The sequence below is a fragment of the Falco cherrug genome, chromosome 1, assembly GCF_023634085.1.
Source record: "Falco cherrug isolate bFalChe1 chromosome 1, bFalChe1.pri, whole genome shotgun sequence".
Classification (NCBI taxonomy): Eukaryota; Metazoa; Chordata; class Aves; order Falconiformes; family Falconidae; genus Falco; species Falco cherrug.
In genome coordinates, this window is record NC_073697.1 from 101,828,798 (window position 1) to 101,845,364 (window position 16,567).

Genomic DNA, 16,567 nt, shown 5'->3' on the forward strand with positions numbered 1-16,567 from the left:
TCCTTGCATAACAGCCTTTCTGGGTGCCCTGCCTCAGCCTCTACAGATCACAGCAGTTTCCCTTCCCTCCGACTGTAATCTCCCTTGTCTGCTGGCGTCACCCACTCCTGCAGGGCTCAGCTGGGCTCTGGCCCCACAGGCAGCATGGAGGCAGGAGTCGTGTCCTCAGAAAAGCGATGGCAAAGCATCCTCCTGTCACTTGGGCACGTGAGAATGCAGGCAATGTCAGCTTTTCAAAAGCAACTTTTAATGACTGTTGGCATGGAGACAAGTGTTTGGAGTAATCGCTTTTGGCATCATCTCTGCTCCCCTAGCACAGGGAGAGGGAACCTACAGCTTGTCAGCTGGATCCGCTTGTGACTATGGTCATATGTGCCTTTCCCTGCACTGCTCCTCCTCTCCCCAGCATCTCCGCATCGGCACAGGCACACACCAGCAGCAGGGTGCGGGGGTGAGGTTCCCTGTGCAGGGAGGGGGTTAGAGCGGCCCCATCTTAATTAGCTCATCCCTGCCATGCCTCTGAGATCCCATCTCTCTGTGCCATGAGACTTGGCCTCTGTTCTTGGCACTGAGGAAGACTCCCTGGCTCCCTCAGCACTGCTGTGCTTAGTGGCTCCAGTCTTTGCACCCCCTGAACAGCTTTCCAGTCTACTCCTTGACATATTACTTCTGCAGCTGCTCCAGGATCTCTGTCCCATGCCTCCACAGAGAACAGTGTCCCTGAAGTGGCAGCGGTGGCTGCAAAATGCACAAATGGCTTCAGGTGGTCTCTGAGCCACAGCCAAGCTGAGCCTCGCAGCCCCTGCTCCCGTGTCGCGTGGCACCTGGCTGAGCTCTTCTGCTGTCAGCCTCACTCAGGGACAAGGGGCTGCTTTTCTCTGCATTTCTGGTGGGGATTAATTCTGCACCCCTTTGTTGTGCATGTCTCAGCGCTTCCTTCCATCAGCAGTCACAGTTCCCTCTCTCCCAATGGAGGCGAGTCCTCAGGAACAGCAGGATCAATCTTAGATCAGCCACAGACTTCACCAGCCATCCTCCTGCAGCCTCCACTCAAAATACCTTTGTAGTTTTTCATGCGCAAGTGGAGCATGTGTGACTCCTCTGGTTTCTGTGCTGCATTTTCGGTTACTGTCAGCTGCCTGACTCACCTGAAAGCTCATAGATACATCAATGGCTGCAGACGCAGGTGCTGTTCAAGTGAAGTGTGTCTCTGACTTTTTTTTTTTTTTTTTTTTTGGCAGTTCCTGTTGCTTGTAGCACATACGCAGAGCTCTCTGAGCCTCCTCCACTTAGTCCCTGCATCTCCAGGGCTCTTGAGGAGCTGGTCTCCCCACTGCCACATCTCAGTCCTTGGGGTTGGAGGCTGCTGTGTCTGCTGTCTCATTTCTTGCCACACACCAGCGCTTCTGCAGCCCCCCCAGTGCCCTGTACAAGACCAGTGGGTGGCACCTGGCACTGGAGGGAGGGTGTGTGGGTGGTGGTGGGCTGGAAGGGAGAGGGGACCTGCAGTCTTCATTGGAGGTGGGATTCTGTTGGGACCGGGAATGGGAAGGGCTGTCATGTAACTGACAAGGAAGTTTGAGAAGTGGGAATGCTGGCTTCCGTGGTAGTCTGTGGAGCTTGGGAGAGGAGGAAAATGTTTATGTGGGAGCCGTTTGATGGGACCTAGCTAAAAAGGGTACTTCAGATGAAGGTGGTCCTGCTTGATGGCTGGCACGGAGGAAGGTGCTGACCTGTCTTGCTAGCAGGGGTCCCGGCTCTGGCAGCCTGATGTTCATGCTGGAGGTCTGCCCAGCACGCTGAGCAACGGCAATGTGGAGGGAGCTGAGCCATGGGGCCTCAAGGACACAGGCGGGATGGCCTGTTCAGCATTAGCTGTAGCAGGGGAAAGGGTGCTCCCGTGTGACAAACGGACAAAAGCACTGCCAGACCTATCCACAGTCTCAGCTGGGACAGCCAGAGCGTGGTGTCCTGGCTCTGGTGAGAAGCAAGGACGGAGAGCTGGGTCTGGAAGGCTTCATCCTCACCTGCCTTGGGGAAGGGTGAGTGTGGAGAGTGTGGGGCACGTGGGGCCTCCAAGGAACAGCCTCTTCCCTGGCAGGAGGCAAAGAGGTTTTTGGGGACATGGAGGCAGAAACAGGGAGGTGAAACCTCATGGTGGGCAGTGGAGAGCTGAGCTGCCACGATGTGGGAGGACAACAAACATGGGCTTTTCCTTGCTGTATTTTGATGGCTTTGCCTGTCCCTCCACAGGTGAGACCATCCCTGGAATTAGGGTGATTTGCAGCACCAAGGTCTTCTGTGCCCCCTGCATGGGTATGTGGGTGAAGTGAGCCCCTGCCCTAACAAGCCGCAGTAAGTGCAGCACAAACAGGATGAACGCTGCAGCAGCTGGCTGGTGCCAGGTAGCCAGTATAGCTGTGCCCAACACAAGCTCCACCAGCGAGACCCCTCCATGCTGTGAGACCCTGCGCCTGCACTCCCAGCTGCGGTGTCCATGGTTGTCCCTTGATATCAGACCTCTTGAAAGGCACCTAGATGGAGGTGGCCCAAAGGTGGACCCAGATGCTGTTTCCCTTCTTATTGTGGGAGGAGCTGATTTTCAAGCTAATGTGTCTCTGTGATGGGAGCAGGAGCTTCAAACCCTCTGGGAGGAAAACTGGCCCCTTCCCCTGCAGGAACAATTGACCCAGATGGTCCCAGCTCTCCACAGAAGCCAGCGGGCAGCAGCACACTGAAGAACACCGGTCTTGTCTCAGAGTGATCGGGGCCCATGTCTGCGTGGGGCAGGTGAGCAGAGCTGCCTGGGGAGGGTAGGAGGTGGCTCCTGGATGTGTCGGGCTCGGTGGGCCAGTGAAAAACCACCAGCAGCATGTGGCAGGGGCATGGCAGCATGTGCTGTGCCAAGAGTTGCCCCTGGAGATCCTGAGAGTGGCTGGAGAAGGTGCTGAGGCCAAAACACCAAGGTGCTGGCACCAGGCATGATTTCAGCTGGTCTGCACCCACTGCTGTGGCTCCTGGATGGGAGGGTGGCTTGTGTGTGCAAGTGTGGGCTCGGGGGCTGAGTTAGCGGTGCTGTTCAGGGGGAGCTGGTGGCAGGAGAGACAACTCCTTGTGTCTGCCCAGCCTCCCCTGGAGGAGGAGACAGAGAAGACAATAGAGCAGGGAGAAGGTGTGCTCCCAACCTGGGCTTGGAGGGGGCTTATAGGGGCGATGGCAGAGGGAGTGACATTGCTTTTGGAAATGTATAGTTTCTTGTCACCTGAGTAAATTAAGTCCCGTTCCTGGCAATGGGAACTCTTCCCTTGTGTGGGATGTGGTGGGAATGGTGGGATGTGTATTAAAGCTCCTCTGCCCACCTGCAAAGGAGCTCGGAGAGACACTGGTGGGAGGGGGAGCCCAAATAACACCTGGCCAGGGCCCTGCCAGGAGCCACCAACCCATGTGAGGCCCCTGGGCAGCACAGAGGGACAAGGGGGGTGGAAACCTAAATTAGGGACCTGGGAAGGGATGCCCTGTCTGTGCCTCTCCCGGCACAGCCTTGGCCCCAGGGCCCCGGTGTGCAGGTGTGCAGGCACTTGCTGGGCTTGGGGGGTTACACTGGGGGCAGATGGTAGGTCTGCCTGGGGGCACGGGGGACGTTTCAGGATGCAGGAAAAGAGCACTTGGGGTTTGCACAGGACTTGTTATGGGATGTTTAAGATAGGAAGTGAAGGTGGGGAAAGTGGGGGGATCTGGGTGATTCAAGAACACGCATGGGAAAGCAGACAGGCAAGGGGACAGGGCTGCATGTGACCATGTGCCGGTCAGTACACTCATGGGGCCGTGCCCAGCGCCTGGAGATCAGCGCAGGCTGACTTGCTTATTGAGCTCCATCTCTCATCCTGCCCTGGGCGAGGGCTCTGCATCCCATGTGCATGTGTGTGGGGGGGGTGCACCAACTAGAGTCAGACCATGGCTCGGAGGGGTGTGTGTCAGCCCAGCTGCTGGAGGGCTCCACACTGTGCCTATGCATATGTATGTGTGTGTATATATATATATATATATGTATATGTTCCCCAGGGAAGGGAACAGGACAAGGCTGTTGGTGCTTTCTGTGCGTCTGTCAGTGCTGACCAGTGTGGCCAGCGCTCTGTGTGTGTGTCTGTGTGTTGCGTGTGTGTCTCCCGTCCCCTGGGATGGAGGGACAGAGGGGATGAAGCTGTGTGTGGGACTGGGAGCTCCTCCAGGCAGGCTGAGCTGGCTGTCCTGACGCAGACCCCCGCTGGTACAATGGACACCTGCCGTGTTCCCTTCCTGGACATAAATGCCAACTTCCTGAAGCTGTAATCACTGTCCCTCTGGCATCAAGTCCTGCCTAGCGCCTGTCTGGCTCTCTCCTGACCGTGGTACTTGTGTCACGCCTCTGCTGGGCTGCCAAAGAGGCAATGAATCCGAATTCGCAGTGCCAGGCTGGGCAAAGCCCTCCTGCCTACACCTCAGTGTAGCAGCAGGCGGGACACAGCCAGAGCATCCCTTGAAACGTGGCCAGCGTCATGCACCATGCAAGATCCCCCATAGCCCTCGCTGTGGGGGGCTGGCCAGGCTCCTGCTCTGCCCGAGGGGTCCCCATCTCTCCTGTTTGGCCTTGTGTCTGCTCCCAGGAGCCACCAGTCCATGTGGATCCCACTGGTGCAAGGCTGGGGGAGCACAGAGAGACAAGGGAGGTGGGGACTGAAACTGGGGGCTCAGAGGAAAGGACCCTGTCGGGGCCACTCCTGGCACAGCCTCAGCCCCAGGGCCCTGGTGTGGAGGCGCCTGCGGGGGGTGGGTGGGGGGTGGGATTTCTGCTTGGGGGCACGGGACACGGTTTGGGATGTGGGAGTCGCACAGGACTTGTTATGGGCCGTTTAAGAGAGGAAGTGAAGGGGGGGGGGGGGGGAAAGGGCGGGGGCTGGATGATTCGGGGGAGCCTGGCACAACCCGGGTGCTGTCCCCGCGGGGCTCCGCAGTGCTGGTTGCGCTCCCGAAGGAGTGGGAAAAGTGTCGGTACCCGCACGGTGCCGGGCTGTCCCGCACGGGGGGGGCGGTGGGTCCGACCCCCGCAGGTCCCGCCGCGGCCGCCAGGGGACGCCACTCCCTGCGCCGAGCGGGTGCGGGGGCACCGTCGGGGCCAGCCGGGCGGTGCGGGGCCGCGGCCCCCGGTCAACGCTTCCCCGGCGCGGGGCCGGGGCGCACCCGATCGTGCTGCCCGGGGGGCTGCGCACCCAGCTGGCGCTGGGCACCGCGGGCCATGCCGTGCCGTGCCGCGCTGGGCTGGGCTGCCCGGGCTGCAGCAGCAGGAACAAGCGGCGCCGTGTGCCCTGAGGCGCTGCCAGCCGCAGCCAGGGCCCCCGCCCGCCCTTGTCCGTGGGGCTCAGGGGGACATGTCCCCTGCGAAGGGAGGGCGGAGGATGCAGCTTGAGCGCAGCATCTCCCAGCCTGGGCATCCTCCCGGCCACAGCTGGCTGCTCCCCAGGGAGACCTGCGCACCCCCGCAGCCAGCCCCAGCGCCCGCACGTGGGGCCGGGGCACACGGAGGGCTCAGGGCGCTGGGGGGCGCTGGGGACACCGCACGCCCGTCCCGGAGCTGAGGGCAGCAGAGCGGAAGGCGGGGGGGAGGTCTGCTGGGAAGAGCTGCTAGAACTCACCAACCCCACGTTTATCCGTGGTGGAGGTGGTGCAGCACCATGAGGGGAGCCCCACTGTGCCCCCAAAGCCTGGACTCATCCTGCATCTGTGTCGCTGCCCCGCACATCGGAAGCCCCGGGTCAGCCCGTGTCTGGCAGGCTCCCAAGAAATCTCTGAGCATCTCCTCCAGCATGTGGCATCTCCCAGTTCACTAGTGCTCCTTGATTTCATAGCCCACAGCAATCTGCTTGGCAAACGACCTCTTGCCGTTTTCATCCTCTGAAATCAGTCAGGGTCCCATGGATATTTAATCCAGGCATCTTATTTTTTCTATAGAAACATATAAAGCTGAGCAGGGTTTGCTCAGGCCATTTGTCCCTGATGTGCTGGTCTGGTTCCGGGGATTACCTGCTCAGTGCATGAACCTGGAAGACCATGGGGTCTTTGTCAAGACACTGAGTTTTGATGGCTGGATGTTTTGCAGGGAACAGGAGCAGGGTTTTGCTGGGACATTTGTCCTTGACTCCCACCTGGCTGGTTTAGGACACCGAAGTCTGTTCCCAGGCTGAGCCACCCCCTGCACTGGTGCCTCTGGAGCTTCTCCCTGGCACAGGAGCACTGGGAGGACACCTGAGCCTCTGCATGGGCGCACCCCAGGGATGCTGGACACGTCCAGAGCTGCTGAAGCTGTGGCCAGTGGCCCTGAGGCTGGCCCAGCTGGCCCCAGAACGTGCAGGAACCCGTGGACACAGGCTGTGGGAAATCCCCTTTCTGCTCTGTTCCTGGGAAAGGTGGGGAGGGCATAGGGGTGTCTCCCAACACCACCAGTTCCCCCGAGCGCAGTAAGCTGGCCCTGTCTGTTTGAGCCCCGTTGGCACCTTGCTGCTCCCTGCAAGCCCAGGGTTGGGGTCCCCAAGGGTGGACCCTCCCACCACCCCCCCACCTGTCCCTGGGCCGGGGGTCAGTGTGAGCCCCTCCCGCTGGTGCCCCCAGACCTGCCGGCTCCCCAGCCCCGGTGCTGCTGCTGCCCCCCAGGGTGTCCCTGCGGCTGGGGCTGCCGCAATGTCCCGCGGGTGTGATGCCCTAGGTGAGCCCCCAGCCGACCCCCTAGGCGAGCCCCAGCTGTGACCTCCCCTCCATGTCATTCCCAGGTGTGACCTCCTCCTGTAGGCCCCCCAGATGTGATTCCCCCTAGGTGTGACCCCCACGTGTGAGACCTCACGTATCCCCCAGCGTGCTCCCCCCGGTGACACCCACCACTTTGACCTCCCCCTCAGCTGTGTCTTCCCACCGTTCGGTGCCCCCCCCAGTGGTAAGACCCCATGTGCCCCCCCCGCCTTTGTCACCCCAAGATGCGTCCCCTCCGGTACCCCCTCGGGCGATGCCCTCCCCTAGCTCACCCCTCGGGCCCCGGCCCGGCGGGACCCCCCGAGCCCCCCCCCTCCAACCGCTCCGCCCGGCTGCGCGCATGTGCCGCGCTCGCCCCTCCCCGCGGCGGCCGGAGACAGCGGCGGCGGCCGGGCAGGATGAAGGACCGGACCGGGGAGCTGCGCGCCGTGAGTGGGGGGCGCCGGCGGCGGGGGGGGAGGCGGGGGGCGGGCAGCGGCTCTGCCCGTGCTCGGGGCCCGGCCTGCACCTTCGTGGACCTGCCCGGGCCGGGGGCCTCCGTGCCAGGCTGAGCGGGGGGTGCAGCACTCGCGGGGGCGTCGGGGCGGGATGGGGGTCCCCGGGCTGTGACCACCCCCCACCCCCGCCCTCGCAGCGGGCCGCTTCGGTTCCCCCCCGCCCCGGCGCCGGGCGGGCGCTGCCTCAGGGGACTCCATTTTCCCCGGTACCGGGCGACCGGCTGCCCGGGGGGCCGGACCGGCTGAAAGCGATCGCAGCTGGGGCGGGGGGGGGGGGGGGCGTAATTTTTGTTTTTATCCGGAGCAGCGAGGGCAGCGCCCGGCAGGGATGCTGCGGGCGGGGGACGAGCGGCGGGCCCAGGCCGTGCCGTGCCGTGCCGCCTCCCGCCCCGCTCTGCACCCGTTTTGCTTTTTCATCCTCCTGGCTCTGCTGATGTCATCTGGCCTGGGGACAGCCCGGGGCCGCGCAGCCCTTCGGGTGCCGCCTGCCCGCGGGGCCGCTGCCCCCCCGCCGCCCCGGCCCGGTGCTGCCGCTGCGACCGGCCGCCTGGGGCCAGGGGGTCCGAGCGGGGCGGGGGGTCCGAGAGGGGCGGGGGGCAGCATCTGTAGCAGCAGCCAGTCCCAGGGAGCCCGCCGGGCCCGGTGCCCCCGGGCCGCTGCCTCGCCGGTGGGGCTGCGGCAGCCCCTCGGGGACCCCCGCGGGTCGCGGGGCCCTGGCTGGCGGAGAGCTGCGCCGTGCCGTGCCGTGCCGGGTCCCCGCGCTGCCCCCGGGCCCCCCTCCCGCCGTGGGGTGGGGGCGTTTCAGCTCGCGGCGAGGGTCCGGGCTCCGCAGCGTGCGCTGCGGGGGGTGCCCGGCGGGGGAGAGCCTGAAATGCCGGGGTGCTGCTCTTCGTGCCATCACACCAGCGACTGCTTTGCTGCTTTTCCTTATTATTATTATTTTAATTCCTTTGCGATTGGGTCTGCCGAGCCGCCCGGGGGGCGAGCAGGGGTCCAGCCGTGCTGCCTGTGCTGCCTCGCGGGGGAGGGGTGACCTGCAGGAAGTGGAGGGGGCGACCCAGGCGTGGAGCAGGGCTAGCGGGGGCGGGTGGGAGCTGGCCGGACCCCGCAGGGACCGCACCGGGATCCACCAGTTTGGCTCGGTCTGGAAAACGCCAGGCCGGAGCTGGGGGGATGCCAGCAAGGGGCCGAGGGGTGGCTGTCGATGCTGGAGGAGGAAGGGACTATATAAAGAACAGCGGCACCCACCCCCCACCCAGCCGGAGCGCCTGGAAAGCACCCAAACAGGGGGCTCTTTCACCACCAACAGTGCTGTGAAATGGGATTGGAAAATAGGCTTTTTAATAATAATAGTAAAAACCAGCCCCATGAATGTCCTCTTGGCAGCCGGTGCTGGCTGAGAAGCGATGCCGTAGAGTGTTTGAAAATGTCTCCGTTCCTTGAAATATGTCTTAAGAAAAAAAATGTGTTTTCGTCTCGTTCCTGCTGATGATCCTTACTCATCAGCCTAATGCCGAAGGGTGCAGCATCCTCCCCGGGGCTCCCCGCTGCATCTGGGAAGCCCTGGGGATAGAGGTCTGGTTTGGAGCATCCAGATGCCGTGGAGCTGAGCAGGTGCCCACACTGGCAGTGCTGCGGGGAGTGGGGCAGCGCGTGTGGGAAACGTGGATTTACACCCTCGGTGGTGGCAGTCACCCGGGAGGAGTGAGATGCTGCAGTGGATGGGGTATAGGGAGTGTTTGGGCTTGTTTCTGTGCTGCCAGTAGCCAGCCTTATTAACAGCCTGGGCCAGTTTCTTCCCATTTTAATACGGTGTGGAAATTCTGCCAGGGGTGATAAAAAAGAAGAATTAAAAAAACCCAAAAAACCCAAAACCCTGGCGTTATTGGAGCTGAGGCAGGGATGCAGGGCTTTCACTGCTGTGCAGAACAGGAGCTTCATGTCTTAATGGGGTTTTTAAGATGGTACTTGAAATTCAAAATGCTAATCCTGTCTCTTTTTCTGAACCTTCCTGCTCTGGTCATGTTCAAACTCACTTGAGCTTATCTAGTGCCCCGGGGGTGGCACTGCTCCCCCCGCCCCCCCCCAGCCTGCTCTGAACCAGGGGCAGGAAATTTTGCTTACAGCTGAAAAATGTCCTCTTGTGGAGGCAGAGCAGCCGAGAGCTGGCTGTGAAGAATGCCCAGAACAAGACCTGCAGAGCTTTGTCCTCAGCTGCTCATGGGTAGGTGCCATAGGTAGCACTTCCTGCCCATCTGAAGCAGGTCCCCTTCCCCAAAACCCCCCAAAGCAGCCCCTCCTTCTGTGGCTGTCGCTCTGCAGTGTTGGTGACAGAGCAGCGACGGGAAAAAATGTACCTGAAAAATAATTTATTTTGCTTTTGGGACGGTCTCTAAGCTGTTTCTCCCTGTGCTCTAGGCACCCAAAATGTCTTTATCTAGGCTCTGCTTGTGTTTTGTCATCCAGAGCTTGAGGAGAGCTGGTGCTGAGGGTGCTGCATTATGAAGAGCCGTCGCTGGAGGAAGAGCCTGAAAGTCTAGTCAGTGGGCAAGGGCTCTGCTGTCCTGGCTGAGCGGGGTGCCATGGCTGGGGTGCTGCGGGGCCAGGACGAGATGGTGTATATGTGCAGGACTGCGAGGGTCCCACGCTGCACCATCCAGCCTGGGAGATGACACCTCAGTTTGGGTGAGATGTTAGGATTTCCAGGGTGTGAGACAGGTCCAAATGGTAAAACAATTATGAATGTGAATGATGTTTTGAGAGATATGGGGAGGAGGTGAGGGAGATGTGCAAGTGTCACAGCATCACAGAGTGGTTTGGGTTGGAAGGGACCTTCAGAGACCACCCGGTCCAACCCCCCTGCTGTGGGCAGGGCCCCCCCCCCCCCCCCAGCCCAGGCTGCTCCCAGCCCCGTCCCACCTGGCCCTGAGCCCTGCCAGGGATGGGGCACCCACAGCCGCTCTGGGCAGCCTGTGCCCGTGTCACCACCCCCGCGGTGCAACATTCCTTCCCTCTGTCCAGCCTAACCCCACCGTCATTCAGTTCAAAGCCATTGCCTTGTGCTGGGGACCCCAGAGCTGGAGCAGCGCTGCGGGGGGCTGTGAGGAGAGCGGAGCAGAGGGGGAGCATCCCCTCCCTTGAGCTGCTGGTGATGCAGCCCAGGAGGTGCTTGGCTTTCTGGGCTGCAAGCGCACGTTGCTGGCTGATGTCCCACTTGTCATTGGTATTGCCCCCAGCCCTTCTTCTCAGGGCTGCTTTTCGTCCCTCCCTCCCTCCATGCCTCCTCCAGTCTGTGCAGATACTGGGGATTGCCCTGACCCAGGTGCAGGACGTTGCACTTGGCCTGGTTGAACTTCATGATGTTTGTGGACCCACTGCTCCAGCCTGTCCAGGACCCCCTGGATGCTGTCCCTTCCGTCCAGCACGTTGAATGCACCAGTCAGCTTGGTGTCACCTGCAAACTTGCTGAGGGTGCACTTTTGTTCCCACGGTCTGGGTTGTTGGTGAAGCTGTTGAGCATGCCATGAAGGGACATCTGGCAGCCCCTGGTCCCAGATGTTTCCAGCAAGACTCAATTCCCTGCACTTGCTCCCCGTTGCTGAAGCAATGAAAGGATGCTGAGGCACTGCAGGCTGCTGTGAATTACCTGCCCGGGCCAGGAGAGAGGAGTTTGAGCGGGTACAGGGGCTGGAGGTGTGCAGTGGGCTGGTGTCTGGGTGGACACAGATGGTTCAGGTCAGGGTTGCTGTTGCTGGTGTAATGGTGTTACCGGCCATTAGGAAGCATGTGGCTGGGTGATTTTGGGAGGATCGGACTCTGCTGTCAGCATTTCTGCCAGTTAGCAGAATTTCCAATAGTTACCCATTTCTGGTAACTGCAGCAGTCGCTGGGCTCTAATTGGGCTGGGAAGGACCATTTATTGGTTGACACATCCTCTCCCTGTTCCCTACTAGACAGCCCTTGCCTGATGTTTTAGCTTGGAATTATGCAATGGAAATGTTCCTTGAGATGCTAGGGTGGACACTGCCCAAATCGTGGATTCAGGCTCTGTGGGGAGAGGTTTGGCAAGGCCACCACACTTGTGGGACAGCGTCCAAGCCTGGCAGGTTTCAGTGCTGGCAGAAGCTCCCCCGGTGTGAGAAAGACCTTCTCCAGATGGGTGACAGGAGAAGGACAGTTTGGTCTGGAGGTCCCCATTTATCCCCCAGCACAGGTCTTATGTGGTGGGACCGATCATCTGTCTAAGACTGGGTGGCTGCAGAGGTGCTCATAAGACTGAAGCCTCAACGGTTGCTTGCAACAAAGCAAGTGTACAGAGTGATGGTCACGTTTCTGGTGACCTTCCCAGGGGTCTAAAGGCTTGCCTCACTCAAATGCATGTTAACTGAGAATAATCCCACCAGGGTTTGAAGAGTTGCTGTCTAGCCAGAACTCTTTGAAGAGTTCATATCTAGCTTTTGTTTCTCATCAAACCTGGTTCTTGGGTAAGGAGCTGTTTCCCAATGCACACAAATGGGAGAGGCATGGGTGCAAAACCAGACCCACTTCTGCACGTCTCCAGTTTGCAGAAATGGTCAGAATGGTTTTGCGGGGCCCTTTCCCCTTATGCCTGTCGCTGCTCTCCAACAGCCATTTCCAGGCGCTTTCTCCAGCCGCGTCCCTGTGTTTGTGCCGTGCCATCGGCTTCCCCAGCCGCCTGAAATCCCCTGCTCCTGCCTGTCTGCCACGTCCCTGCTGCCAGCGCTGCCTCCTGCCCGTGGGAGTTGTGGGGAGGTGTCAGTTAAAAATAAAAGGAGAGAGTAAGTGAGGTCAGCTCCAGGTCCAGCTCGTGGATCCACCCTCCTGTGTCCTGCGGCAGCTGCATCTGCAACGCGGCTCCCCAGGACTTGCAGCCAGACCTTGCTCCATCCCTTCTCGTTAATAATCCTGTGCAGCTCCCACTGGTGATTTCTCTCTCAAGGACACAAATGTGAAGTTGACCAAAGTTGATGTTTACAGCAGGACTTGGGTCTCGTTGGTCTCCATCTGAGTAGTGGGGCTTTTCCGGAGCCACCCCCAATGCAAAAGTCCCCGCTGACCCCAGAGATAGATAGGTTTGCTTATTTAAATGCTGTCTTCCTTTCCTTTTTTAACCCTCTTGGTTTCCGGGCGTGCTTTCGAGCTCTTCTATTCAACCAAAAGGGTCATGTAAATAATTCAGCTTCACTTCTTCCCTTGCCTATCAGAGAGCTGGGGCTGTCACGTGGCAGGTGACAGCTGGTGGCTCTGTATTGCGTGTCCGCAGCCCGCACAGCTGCCGGGTCTGGCTGCAGTCAGTGGGGTGGGCAGTGATGCCAAAAAGCTGATTTTCGGGGGGCTGGAAGGAGCAAAGCTGCTGGGAAGGCTGTGCAGCAGGGCCGCCCTTGGGCTCTGCCTGGCCCCACTGCCTCGCTGCCCTGTGGGTGCATCTCGGCCCGGAGGCTGCTTCGCCTCCTCCCTCCCGTCACAGACAGTAGGAGGGGGTGAGACGTGGCTCATTCCTTGCTCCTTGGGGTCTGCTGGGCCTGTCAGCCAGGCAGAAGGTAATGGAGGTGGTGAGGGTGAGCCTGCAGTGCCTGCCTTGCACGCTCCCTGTCTCAACGCTTTGCCCCCCCGGCAGCTGCGGTCCCTCTGTGGCAGGTCCCGGCACACAGCGCACACCCACCCAAGCAGGGCAAGCCAAAGGAAGCTTAAAATTGGGAAGGCTCTCTGATGTGCTTTGAACACGGTGGGATGCAAAGCCCAGCCTCTGGCTTGGCCCTGGATGGTGTTTCATGCCCTCACTCTGGGAGAAGACTGGGGTCTGCACCCTGCGGGGGGGTGGCCTGTTGGATGGGGGGCTCAGCCCCCTCTGGCACCAGCCTCAGAGCGGGTCGCTGAGCACTGGGGTCCCTTGGTGTCTGCTGGAGATGTCAAGGTCTGGTGTGGTGGGGGCTTGGTGGTGCCACTGAAGTCAACCTGAATGCAGAAGTACCGTTTGCCTCCTGACACCCAGTGCGGTGCCGTGGACATCGAGGAGCAATGAGACGTTGCATTTGGAAGCCGCGAATGCTGGCTGCGCACTGGGTATCTAAAAGGGCTCCAGCCAAAGGGGTTTAGACTAGTGCCTGTTGTTTTAATTGCAAGTGTCTGTGTCTTTGTGCAAGCTGCTCAGAAGCTATACAAATGTTTGTTTTGCTATGTATCTCCCTGTTAACAAGATTTCTCAGGAAATATGCAAAATTATCACTACAGGCAGAACATGTACAGTAAGGCTCATTAAGCTAAGTACTGTGATAAATTGCTACTTCCAGAAAATTATGTATATTAGCAGAAAGGAGGAGAGTGAGCCCAAGTGGAAGATGTGGGAAGACAGAGTGTGCAGTCACATCCTGGCTGCGGGTGGCTGGCGGGTGACCTGAGCAAACCCACGGCAGGGGACAGCTGAATGTCCTTGGACCATGGCATCCGCAGGATTAGCTTAGAGGAGATGCATGGGGAGGGGAAGGCAAGCAGAGAAGAATGATGTGGGAAACAGAAACAGAGCGATGCTGTGTCAGGACCAGGCAAGGTATAAAGCCAAGGGGACAGTCTTAGAAAAAACATAAAACGAGGCAACTCTGGAAGCACAAGGATTACAGAGTTTTGCTGAGCTGGAGGAGGGGAGAGAGGGCAGGGGTGATGTGCCACAGGCTGTCTGCGTCTCAGCCTTCCACGGACAGCAGCAGGACTGGTGTCTGAAATGTGGGTGCTGCCTTGCCCCCCCAAACGGAGGAGCAGACCGACAGCTGTGAGCAGAGGACAGGTTGTGGTGTGTCGTGGACTCAGAGTGGTTTGGGTTGGAAGGGACCTTCAGAGACCACCTGGTCCAACCCCCCTGCCATGGCAGGGCCCCCTCCCCCCAGCCCAGGCTGCTCCCAGCCCCGTCCCACCTGGCCCTGAGCCCTGCCAGGGATGGGGCACCCACAGCCGCTCTGGGCAGCCTGTGCCCGTGTCACCACCCCCGCGGTGCAACATTCCTTCCCTCTGTCCAGCCTAACTCCACCGTCATTCAGTTCAAAGCCGCTGCCTTGTGCTGGGGACCCCAGAGCTGGAGCAGCGCTGCGGGGGGCTGTGAGGAGAGCGGAGCAGGGGGGGAGCATCCCCTCCCTTGAGCTGCTGCTGATGCTGCTGGGGACGCAGCCTGTATGTCTTTTAGCCTGTTGTAGCGAAGTTGCTTGTTGCTGCTGCCATTGGAGAGCTGTTGCAGGACCACAGTCATGGAATCGTTGAATGGTTTGCATTGGAAAGGACCTTCAAAGATCATCTAGTCCAACCCCACTGCCGTGGGCAGGCACATTTTCCACTAGATCAGCTCCTGACTGGGTAGAAAAATTCCAGATCTCCTGCCCAAAATTATCTGTGTGTGTTTGTTCTTAGACCAGTGTTCTCCTGCTGATGGATGAGGTTCCTCCTCCCTGCTGCTGCTCCTCTGGTGTCCGCTGGCAGCTTAGCACTCACCGTCGGGTGCAGGGGACAAGCCTGGGCTGCACTTTGCCAACATCTGCTGCAAGATGGGGCTGAGCTTTCGGTTATTAGTATTTTCTAGTGGATGCTTACGGACCTGGGTTTCTTTTCATGGGAGCTAACTAAAAAATAATTAAAAGTAAAATCTTCTGCCCGCGTTGTTGCGCGAGTTCTCAGCAGCTCGCTGCCAGCCGTGGCTGCTTCCTGCCACACAGCACTTCTGCTGTGGTGTCTGCTGCAGGTTTTCTGGTGGTGTCTTCCTTTCTCTGTCATTGCATTCAGATCTTCCATCAAGTCCTGTCAGTCTTTGGGTTTGTGGTTTATGAAACGACTGTTTGTTTTGGTTTTGCAGAAGACATTTGCCTTCTGGTGGGCCTGGTGTCTCACCTCGGTGGTGAGGTTCCTTTATGTGACCTAGGCAAGAACACCAAAGAAATGTCATCCCCGTGTTTGAGCAGTCATGACTATTTGAGCAACCTGGTCTAGTGGGAGATGTCCCTGCCTGTGGCAGGGGTCTTGGACTGGAGGATCTTTGAAGGTCCCTTCCAAACCGACATGTTCCGTGAGTGTCTGTCTGTAGGCAGTGCAGTCTGACATGAAGGATAACCATTTTACTGACTGCCTTGATTTTCATGTACTTGTAACACGGGCCAGTGGGAGCTGCAGTGCCACCTGCGTCACCTCCTCTGCCTGAGGCTTTCCTTCTCTTTTCACTAGCAGCTTCCCAGTACAGACCTCATGGTCACTGGTGAGCATCACCAGGGTTTGTTGTTGATCACAGAGCACTCAGACACCCAAAGCATGGTGGTGATCCTGGCAGAAACCTCTCCACTTGCTGACCCTGGTGAATATGCAGTGGGATGGAGAGGAGGGATGAGTGCCATGGCTGCATGTGCTTCTGCTGCGCGTGTGAAGCTCTGGTCCACACAATAAGCATAACGAGGATGATGCCACTGTCAGAAGGATGTTAAGAAATTAATTTCAGATAAATTAGGTTTGTCTACTGTTTTTCACCCAAATTATTCTTTAGCCACGATTGCAAATTTGTAAAGTATTGACTGTAAAGTATCGATGCCTTTCGGGTAGATCATAGTACTGTCCTTGTTCTAGAGCCGCAGGATGAGGTCCGTGAGCTCAGCTTTTTGCCCACTGCAGTATGGTGGCACCTCTGCCACCTCTGACATTTGTTCTTAGTCGTTAAGTGGATTTTTACGTGCTTGCCTCTAAAACAGAGCTTGAGAGTTGACCATGGCTCTGACAAAAAGGTTGGGCTTTGTGCCAAAGGCCAGTATCGTAATTCTGCAGTGATGGAAACCAACACCTAAGGACAAAACTCTCGGAAATCTTGCTCTCCCTTGCACCGCTACTGTTGGAAATTAGAAACGCCTACTGACTCATGTGGATTTCATGCTAAAGTCATTGTGCCTTGAACCTTTGTTCATCAAGAAGTTGTTAGTGGGAAGTATGGGCTGGGTTTGGTGAATATTGGAGTTGGACATAGCTGAGTTGAGGCCTGTGTGCTATAAAATACGCAGTTTATTCTGCTGCATAGCTGTACTATATATATAGTCTACAAAAAATGCTAGGACTGAGGCTGTAGGTAATTCAAGCCGTGGTCTCAGGTGGTTCAGCTCCCCAGGGTTCTCACAGGGGCTGATCCTCTGGCTGTCCTCATCCTCAGCCTTGACACCACCTTCCTGAAAACCCTCTGGAGCAGGACTTTGGCCTCTGGGCTCCTGAGGAAAGACTTGGTTTGGTTGCTGCAAAATGCTCACGCAAGCCCTGAGGTG

General features: G+C 58.8%; 1 protein-coding gene across 2 annotated transcripts in view; it reads left to right on the forward strand.

Annotated features, from left to right (window-relative positions):
* Nucleotides 1–7,103: 7,103 nt before the first annotated feature.
* Nucleotides 7,104–16,567, forward strand: part of STX1A (syntaxin 1A) — a 90,017-nt gene continuing 80,553 nt past the window's right edge. For both annotated transcript variants that reach the window (XM_055713611.1, XM_055713621.1), the window contains exon 1: nucleotides 7,104–7,205. In XM_055713611.1, coding sequence (XP_055569586.1) covers nucleotides 7,176–7,205 — 30 coding nt within the window. In that variant the 5' untranslated portion in view covers nucleotides 7,104–7,175. The remainder of the gene's footprint in view (nucleotides 7,206–16,567) is intronic.